Here is a 10,797-nt window from a genome sequence, read left to right as displayed (position 1 = left end):
AGACGATTCAGTAACAACTGAGGTTCGCTCAGTATGAGTTTGACTTTGGACCCCCTGTTCTCCTTCCCCGGAGACATTTATGCCAATTCCCCTTCCTCCCCCATTCCTCATTGCTTCGAAACATCTGATATATCAGTTACTGAAAAAAAATACAATCCCTCAATTTTAATTGTGACTTTAAACGATTAATCAGCGATTAATCGGGGCTCTCTAATTACGATACATACGTTATCTTGAAGAATGGGTTGTGCTGGTTTCGATGAGTATTGGAGCAAAAATGTAACAGCTATCATAGAGAGTTTATGGACGTAACGATAGAATCAATATAAATTAATGAAAGTAAATGGAAAAAAAGAGGTGAAAAATGGAGGCAGGCCTTGTCAAGAGTTATCTCCTCAATGCGAATATTTCCTCTTGAAGACTTGGAGATCTACTTGAACACCCTGAGGCTATTGCAATCTCGCAGATCTCTCTGGAATTCATAAATCATTATATTCAATCATTTATTATGTTTCTGGGGGAATTTAATGGGTTTTCACGATTATTTTTCCATGGTAGAATGCAGCTTTCTATGGCAACGTGGAGCAGGATGAAAACATGACAGGGATGGAGAATATGGAGGCTGTGAGCCCGGGAAACATGAATGTCAGCACGAGTGCAACGGTGAACGTTTGTTACGGGAGGAATATGACGTTTCCTCGGCCGAATTCATCGTATGGGCTCAGGCATGAGCTTCCTGCTGTCGTTACTGAGGGGGAGAATTATAGACATCAGGGAGAGGTAAATTGTGTGAATTATTTGGCTAGATGTAATGATGATATTCATTGGATTAGAACGGGGGAACGTACACTGTTAAGGATATTCAAGTATTTTTTACAGTTTGGTGCAGATCACATTGTCGATTCAACTATTTTGAATCATCAAATTTTTCAATTAAATTGCGTGAAAAAATGTGGAAAACATCATGAATCTTCAGCGCTTTAAAATTACATTTTGCACTGAAGTATTATTTTTTTAACATTCGTCACTTATAAATAAATAATTGATATTGTTTGTTTTCGGAAATTTTAGTTTTTTAGGCATGAAATCGACTACTGGTAAAATTCTGAATATGATTAAATTTGTTACGATTCCGAATAAATGACTTTTAGGGGGGAAATTGATTGTTTATGAATCATTTCTATAAAATGCTTGTAATTTTCAGAAATTGTAATTTTTTAACTATTTCATCAATCTTCCTCCAAAAGTAAACTTTCTAATTTTCTTTCAGATTTTTAAAATGTTTGCTAACGGTTCAATGTTGAGATTGAAATTCAGACATGTAAAGTTTAAATAATAAAATCTTTGAAAAATGTTCGGAAACTTAGAGTCAACCCTCATGGAAAGAACATATATCCGGACATATATCTCAGTATATTTTACTTATATTTCGGCCAAAAATGTCATATGCCAGATATATCCTAGATATAAATATGCACATATATCTCGATGTAAAATATTTAACATATATCTGCAATATATCTCAGATATATTTTCGGCCAAAAATGTGGTATGCCAAATATATGCTAGATATAAGTGCTGCATACAGTAGACTCTCGTTATAGTCGCACTTACGGGGCTGTAGGGGCAGCCGATTCTGAGAATGGGACTGTATTTCTCTTCCCCCACCAGGCGCTCACGGTAAGCCTAAATTCCGGGAATCGGGAGCGATAAGAAAATAAATTTTACTCCAATTATTTTTCTCTTCAATTTGCATTGAACATTTTTATTAAATATAAAAATTATTTTCATTAAACACTTTTATTAAATTAACAAAATGAATTGCGTTGAACACTTTTAGTAAATTAATGAAATGAATAGAAATATTAATAACATCGCATTGTTTAATACACTCTAAAATTTATCCACTTCATTCAAATAAAAAGCAGGATTATGCACCACTGCAAAGACCTTCTCTTCGTGACAGTCAAGAGTGAACTGAATTTCTCTCGCAAATTCATTTTTCCTAAATTTTATTTCCCGAATTTCTTAGAAATGCAAAACAAAGCCCATTCCGAGAAAACACAGGGGCATTTAAATCCACACCTCGGAGGTGGTACGGAGTGGGGGAAGCGCTCGAGCTCGAAAAAATCGATATGAGGGGAAATGCGACTATAACGAGAGTCTACTGTATATCTCATTCCCATAAGGGAAATGCGGCTTAAATGAAAACTCTGATGTTCGACTACAAAAGTAGAAAAGTATTTCACTGGAGAAAAAACAGCTAAAGTACTTGAATATCCTTAAAAAAATTGGCTGAATTTTTCAGTAAAAGAGCTTCAATGAGATTTTATTGGAAAAAGTCAATGGAATTTCCAGTTTCTCTGAGAATTTCAAGTGAAGTCCCCATTTTGTAGCGGCCGGAAGAAGGAAATTCCAGAATTTACATAAATTTACCAGTGAAAATTAGAGTGAAAGTGAATATTCACTGCCAAATTCACTTGAATTTTCAGAGAATTCCTTTAAAATTCTCGGAATTCCCCAAATTTTTAAGGAATTCCCCGACAATTCAGGAGAACCTGAGATTTCTCAGAATTTTGCTCATTTTTCATTACTTTTCCCGGAATAATTTAACTGAAATGTACAGTTTCCACAGTTTTTTTCATGAAATTATGAATTTTCAATAGAAAAATTCATTGAAATTATGAGCAGTGACAATATTACATGTTAGAAATTTCCAAAACTTACCGGAAATTTCAGTGGAAAATTTTTAACAGTGCAGAGAGGCGAATGTCTCGAGATTCCATTATATTTATTTTATTTGTTATTCACGACTCCCCTGCAAGGTCTAGCTCAAAGTAGTAACATGAATAATAATGTGATAATAGTTCACAGGCGAGAGAAATTTGCACTGAGAGAAAAAATTAGCGCCGCCGATAAATTACATATAGGTATCTTCGCTAATTATCGGTATGATTTTGTACCTTCAAAAATTTAATTTTGCTGAGGTTTCTTATATGGCTTTCTTATTTGAAAAAAATTTCAAATTATATTCGAAATTCATCAGTTATCGATCATTTATGGACCATAAATAATAAATTTTGGAATAAAAAAAATTTACAAATGAGAAATTGGGAAAATTTTTTTTAACGAAATTTGAATAAAATTATTTTTGGATAAAACGGATCCGCGTCAAAGTCTAATTTTTCAATATGTTTCGTAAAAATATTTACTTTGGGTAAGGAAAGAAAAAAATCTTCAATCGAGGTGGAGGAAGGGGGTACCACGCAGAATTTTCTAGTTTATTGGCAATTTTAAAGCATTTCCGACTATGTGAGCTAATTCAGTAGCAAAGTGGTAAAAGGAGATGAGTGCATTTTTCGAAATTCGTAATATTATTATTACCATTTGAAAATTAATATTTCATTGTGATTTACGCAAAAATTTTTTTTTTTTTTAAATGCAATTATCTCCTTTTACCACTTCGCTGCTAAACCGGCACCATGCTCAATCGAAAGAACGGAAAATTTCCATTGGAAATACATATTGAAAACCCGAAAAACAGCTGTAATTGTACGTGGATACGTCCATGGTCTTTCCTTCTTTCTCGAATTTCCTAGAAACTCCTTGCATTCCCTCAAATTTTCCGGAAACTCCTTGAATTCTCTTGAATTTTCTAGACACTCCTTGAATTTTTTCGAAATTTCAAGAAACTTCTCGAATTACCTCGAAACGTCTACAATATTCTAGAATTCCGATAGGTGGCGGTGGACATAAGGACCGTTCCCTAAAATGACCCTCCATATTGAAACCATAGACGTATCCACGTCAAAATTACCTCTGCTGAGACGCTTGTGAGTTATTTAGTCAATATCTCACGAGATTCTAAAATTAACGTTGTGGGCGCAATCAAATTTGAAAAAAAACTGTTAAGGCCTTTTGAATGATAAAAAAGCCATACACTGAGAGAAAAACGGCAAACTTCTCAAACAAGTCTTACTTGCGCCAAGAAAATAGTTTTTTGAAAATGATCAAAAACGGATTTTTTTGTGCCAAACATGCAGAGAGTGCGCCGGAATGAAAAATTTTTGTCGAAAAATAGAATTAGTAGTTTAAAAAAATTGCATTCTCTGTACACGCAAGAAATGTCATTTCTAGCACTACTCCTTCGTTATTCGATACTCCCATACGTATTTTGCTCCCGAAAAATCTTTGTTTTATGCGAAACAAAGGATAGTAGTTTTTCGTTTCGGCTGTCTAATAATCACAGACAAGAAATGAACCCTTAAATGAAGCAATAATAATGATATGATAGCAATCTTGTAACTTAGGGATAAAATATTTGTTGATAAATTTTCCCCTATATGAGATATTTTCACTCTGAAAAGGCACCGTCTGGTGTGAACTATCCGCCTCTTGAGTCAAATATTTCGTTGCTGTCGAAAGCAGAACAGTTATTCATGTTTGAGACTTTCAAATTCGACCCAAACAAATTCTTTTTTGGCAATTTTCAACTAGCGATTTTATTGGCTGAAACAAGACTTGTTTGACACGTGCTTATTTTTCTCTCAGTGTAGAAGAAGCCTCAACAGAATTAAATTTTTGAAGGTACAAAACCATACCAATAATTGGCGAAAGGACCCATACACACACACACACACATACATACATACATACATACATCTGGACATGGTCTAAAAATAGCACATTCGAACTCCTGAGGCCAAAATTAGTTACCCTGACACAAAAAATTATAAATTTCGGATTACAATGCTTCCACACTGAGAGAAAAATCACAAGTTCGATTTACAATAAGAAAATAGTTGAGGCAGTTTTGGTGAACGATACAATTTTTTTTGTATGCGGCACATAACATTATAGTAACTTCACAATCGTAATTTTTGCAAATCAAAATGCAGTTAAACTAACTAAAGTTCAAAAATAACCACGACAAATCTATCGTGAGTAGAACTATAAAATAGTAGCAATGACTACATTCCATTGTAGTAATCACTTCTCCGGCCATAGTTACCGTAACCCATGAAAAATTGTTGAGGACTTTTTGACTATAGTTCGATGGTGATGGAATATAGTGAGAAGAATCATATTTTTCTCTCAGTGCATTCGGAAGCAAAAAGAAGAATTTGAGTAATCACGGTTCACCACTTAGCTACTGAAATCAGAACAATGTTATGATCGATTACCTGCGTTTTACTACTCGCATATGAATTTGTTTACAATGCGTTAATTACAGTGGGTTAATTTCCTCGTGGTCTCAAGACTTAGTGAGAGATAAAAATACTAATGTTTCGAGTCACACACGTTGCGAGGAATTTGCTGAAAGATACGTTTCAACGTGAGTGCAATTCATCTCAAATGTTTCTTTTGCGTTCAAAATTGCGCTTTCGATGTAATTGTCGTTCCCTGGAAGCAAAGATTGTTTAAACAATTGAGAGTCTTCGACATGATAAATTGTCGACTGATTTCTTTTCTAGATTGAACTGAGTTTAAGTTATTCGTCAATTTGATATTGATAATTCATTAATAAATTATCAGTTGAGAAGTGTGTAAGTCACTTGATGTTGAATGGTACAGTTTCTGCAATTGACTGAAATTTTGATGGGGAATTCTTGGTCATCAAAAGTTCTGATGTTATATTTGTACGTTCAGCTACTGGGACATTCAACTTACTTGAATTTCACCAAATTGAGAAAAACAATGCTTTTTCTTTGAAATTACACTTCTTCCACAACTTACCTATTAAATCATCGACTAAATTTCTGATTTATCGAAACGTTGATCCAAAAAAATATGAAAATAGCACATGTCATCGAATAGAATTTTCATTTTATGACAGAATAAAAATGAAGCTTTGCCTCAAAACTTCTATTTTTACGAATTTTAATCTCCGACGGAAGTTCAAATAGAAGTTTTTTTCGTCATTTCTATCCCTGTTAGGAACGTTTTCGACAGGCATCTACTTCGTGTTCTTTTTCTATCGGGAAAAGCCTCTCCATTGCTTTTAATGCTCATAGGCACCTCTTTGGAAAATGCGATTATTTCATCTACTGTAATTTTTGGTGTGCCAGTATCATTGAATGTCCTCTAATGGACTCGCGACATCGATAGAAAATTTGATTTCATCGCTTTTAAATTTCAAACTCAATGACAACTTTCCAGAGTAAATTTTTGTGAATGCCGAGTACTATAATTGAATTCTCAATGATTCCGTTGCGTGTGATAGTATCGTCGAAATACACAGGGTCACGTCAGCACTTTGCTTACAAATTCCAGGGGAACGTAGCATGGAAAATGAGGAACTAAATGGCACAAAATTTACTGAATTACGATAATAGAATTTTGAATGGTGAGCATTTGATTTTTTCAATGATTTAGCCAATAACACATGAAAGGCACCCGCAATCGTAGCGATATCTACTGTGACGATTTGAGCGATATTATATGCGACAGTTGTATTAATGTAATGTGCGATAGTTTGAGCAATGTCCATTGCAGCCAGGCTTGGGCGCGTAAATTACGTTGGTAAATTATACCGTTTTCTATCGACGAAATTTACGTAAATTACCTCGACGGGTTTTTTACATTTGTTACATTTCTTTGAAAAGCTTGCAATTTGCGGTTACTAGAATGTTTTATTTTATTCCGACTGACGAAGACGCAGTATTGAACACATAAATATAATAAAAAATAGTATATGATATCCCGAGAACAGATAAACCGCGAATTTTAACTTCACTTTGTTCAGTTAGAACGCGGTTCTCGGTACTTGAGGCATAAAATATTTTTATTTAAAATTTTTCCGATTTGCCAGTCAATGACAAGTAAAGAAAAATGACGCGCTGCGGAGTTGTCCTCATATGGTGATCAGTCTACGGTTAATGATTTTTGTGCCGTAGAATTCCTGATTTTTCATTACATAGTCCGACAGAATTTCGACCTTTCACAGAGAGAAATTTTTGATAAAAATTATCCTCCCGTTCTATAAAAGTGTATCATGAGTCAACGTTTCCTCATTTCTATCCCGAAATTTTGTAAAAATTAATCAGAGATAGGCATAATCATAAATTATCATTACCATTAATTTCATAAATACTCAATCAAGTAATAGAACGTAACAATTTTCAATTATTAAATTAATCAACAATTAAATATTTGAATTCCGAATTATTTTACCAATCAATAATCGAATTCGGAATAATGACGATTATTTGATAATCTCTAATATTTTTTGAAAATTTCCAATTATTTACCTAATAGTTATTGAAAAAATTTAAATTCTCAATTATTTATTATTTTCTAAGTTCCAATGATAAACGAATGAATTCGGTTATTTGGGGAAATAATACTCTTAATATTTCTGGAATAATGATTGATGCCGATCACTGAAATTAATATATGATAAAATTTTTATTCTACGTTAGAGAAATTTTATCTTAACGCATAATAAATTTTATCCTTCCAGTCCAAGAATTTTTATGTAGATGACGAAAATTCTACAACGGTTGGTAAATTTTACCCTACCGGTATAGTTATTGTTACTCTGCCGGCACGGTAATTTTTATTTTTATCAGGATACAATTTCTCTAACGTAGAATAAAATTTGATCATCATATATTATTTTTTACTAAATTTCGGGATAGAAATGAGGAAACGATGACTCATGATACCCTTTTATAGAACAGTAGGATAATTTTTCATCAAAAATTTCTCTCCGTGTGGCTTTCCGAAAGATGAAATTAATCGCATTAGAAAGATTAAATTCCGCCGATTCTGAAGTAGTTAACACAACTCCTCTGGGCCTTCTATTGTTATTATTATTTATTTCAGTATCTGTACCCTCTCGGGTTCTTACATTTTGTGCCTTTCCCGATTCCCCTTGAGATATCAATATACACTGCACGTATGAAAAAATCGTATACAAGTTTTCTATACGGATTGCGTATAGAAATTCTATAGGATTTCCGTATATGATATTCGGATATTTCTATACGAATTATTTCTATACATAAATTTTTCCATAAATTTTTGTTTTCATACGAAAGATGTCTGAACGCTTTAGAGAAAAACGTAGAGAAATGTCGCAATTCCATACGAAATGGAATACATATGGCAGTGAGTCGTATAGGAGCAAACCTATAGAAATCGTATAGAAATAATTTGTATAAAAAATATGCGTATAGAAATATCCGAATATCATATAGAAAAATCCTATAGAAATTCTATACACAATCCGTATAGAAACTTTCTATACGATTTTTTCATACGTGTGTACATTGCATAAAGTTCAAAAAGATCATAAACAAGTTCATAACAAAAACATGAACACACATAGCCATCATCCTAAGCTTAATCTTAACAGTTTACATATGTTCTACATATATTTCCTGCGAAAATAGTTAACAAACTGTGATTCAACATAACAATTTACCGTGTTTATGTTTATTCTATCCTCTAGGCCTTCTAGTTTTAAAGAAAAAAAATGTTAAAGTTGCCAAAATCACCGCACGCATCAAACTAATATAAAATTCAAAAAATGAGGGATTCGAGATTTATGAACAGACAGAGAATTTTTTGTGATTAACGCTCGAAATAATTCTCAATAAATTCAATAATTATGCATTAAAAATTACATTTAACCCTCAAAAAAGAAAAAAGAATCTTAGATGCAAAGTCGGATAAAAATACTATATTATTTCATTACAATAATACGGTTCTAACCACGGGAGGTAAAATAAAGGAGTTGTGTCCACGTGTGGTAAGGATTATATTGGGTTAGAAATATACTAGTCTTTCCCTTCACTAATGGAGAAAATATATTAATCCATCCGACAAATTTTCAAACCAGCAACCAGAACTAGACATCGACAAAATCGACGGAAAATGCCCTGTGTCGTGCGACGAATCCTGAGAACGCATGGGATTGAATGGGTGTGAGGAGTTGGAAAATCTGTCTTATTCTCCCCGGTACCCTGTTTTTTTTTGCCGCTATTTCCAAAATTTTCATATGGAGATCATCCAGGGGTCATATGGAGATCATATGAAGGTCATATGTGGGTCATATGGGAGTTGGCGAGCGGAGCGAGCAGGGGGTGGAGCCCCTTAGAATAGAATAGAAAAAAAAGTGCGGCTGGTCACTTAAAGCGCCCAGAGTCACCTAAATCATACGATCTTTTGTAACTTCCGCCTTAGTTTCGGTCAGTCACACAGCCCCAGCCCTGTGTTTCTCACTAGGCTAATAAGGCTGGTGACAGCCGCTTGTTGTAAGTCCTCTGGTTTCAGGAAAGCCTGGCCCCAGATTTTATAGCGACGGAGTGCTAATAGGGGGCATTCACATAAAATGTGGATGACGCCCTCCTTATCGCCTCCGCACAGTCTGCAGTCTTCTTGTTCTGCAAGTTTCATCTTGAACAGATGAGCTCTGAGAGCTGTATGACCCGTAAGGAGCCCTACTGCTACCCTCAGATCCCCTCTGTGCAACTCCAGAAGCTTTCTGGTCCTAACTCTTAGTTGCCCTCTCATAAGCAGTTTCGCTTGTCTGCAGGTCGCAACTTTCTCCCAACGCCTGACATGATCCCGCTGGAAATGATCTTTAATAAGAGTTTTTCCCACTGCGAAGGGCATGCCAAGCAGGCCGTGTGAGGGCACACTTTCTGTACCCTCCTTGGCCAGCTTATCTGCCTCTTCATTACCCAGAATCCCATGGTGACCTGGCACCCAGGTTACGGTGACCCGGTTGTTTTTACCCAGTGTGTCCAATGCCTGCATGCATTCCCACACCACCTGTGACTCTGTAGTGGGTTTTTCCAGGGCGTGTATCGCCGCCTGGCTGTCACTGCAGATGAATATTTTCATCTTTTTTGTGTCTCTCGCGTTCAGATACTCTGCACACTTAAGTATGCCCAGCATCTCTGCTTGAAAGACGGTTGAATGATGGCCCAGCGGAAAACTCTCTCCGAAGCCATCTTTCAGACGGTAGATGCCTGCCCCAAAACTTTCATTGAAGCCAGAGCCGTCCGTAAACCAGTAGTCCTCTCTTGGTCCTGGTTTACGTTTCGAGTCTAGCCACTCCTGTCTGGGTGGTATACTCGTTCTGAAAGTTTTCCTGATCTGATACTTCCTAGGAATCCTATCCGTCTTACCTATGAAGGGTCGATCATTGATTAGGCTAAGCCTTGTATGGCCTTGGCCCGTCATCTTCCATTCTAGTTGGCACCTTAGTCTATATGCAGTTGTGGTAGCACAACTCACAACCCTAAGGTCGAGGGGTGGGATACTGAGTGCTATTTCTAGCGCCTCAGTAGGTGTCGATTTCATGGCTCCTGTTGCAGCCCTCAGGAAGGTTCCCTGTAGGCTTTTCAACAGGTTCCTTGTTTCCGTCTTACTCACCCTCGGCCACCAAACGACCGCAGCGTATAACAGTCTCGGAAGTAGAACTATTTGGTAGAGCCAGAGCATCATTTTAGGATTGAGTCCCCATGTCCTGCCCACAGCTCTCCTGCATGCCCACATAGAGGCAAACACTTTATTTCTCTGAGTACAGATATGTTCTTTCCAGCTGAGTTTATTATCCAGGAGGACACCCAGATATTTCACTCTGCTGGTGTAGTTAATCTCCGAGCCATTTAGCTTCAGAGGTTGGATCTTTTCCAGTTTATAATTTCTGGTGAAAACCAGGATTGTTGTTTTGGCTGGATTTACCGATAGGCCAGTTACCCTGCACCAGTCCTCAATGATATTGAAGGCTGTTGCCATCAGGTCCCTTAGCACCCTCAGAAATCCGCCTTTCACAACAACTGC

The 10,797-nt window shown here is 35.9% G+C and overlaps 1 protein-coding gene across 1 annotated transcript in view; it reads left to right on the top strand.

The window, feature by feature from the left end:
• The window catches only part of LOC107038718 (BTB/POZ domain-containing protein 7), a gene marked incomplete at its 5' end in the record, with an annotated part of 40,275 nt that overhangs the window by 24,213 nt on the left and 5,265 nt on the right, over window positions 1-10,797 (top strand). The window contains one exon of the mRNA XM_015257973.1: window positions 559-780. Coding sequence (XP_015113459.1) covers window positions 559-780 — 222 coding nt within the window. The remainder of the gene's footprint in view (window positions 1-558; window positions 781-10,797) is intronic.

This window comes from Diachasma alloeum, unplaced genomic scaffold (assembly GCF_001412515.2).
Source record: "Diachasma alloeum isolate Michigan unplaced genomic scaffold, Dall2.0 Dall_scaffold_00288, whole genome shotgun sequence".
In the NCBI taxonomy this organism is placed as follows: Eukaryota; Metazoa; Arthropoda; class Insecta; order Hymenoptera; family Braconidae; genus Diachasma; species Diachasma alloeum.
This window is presented reverse-complemented; position numbering and strand designations above follow the sequence as displayed.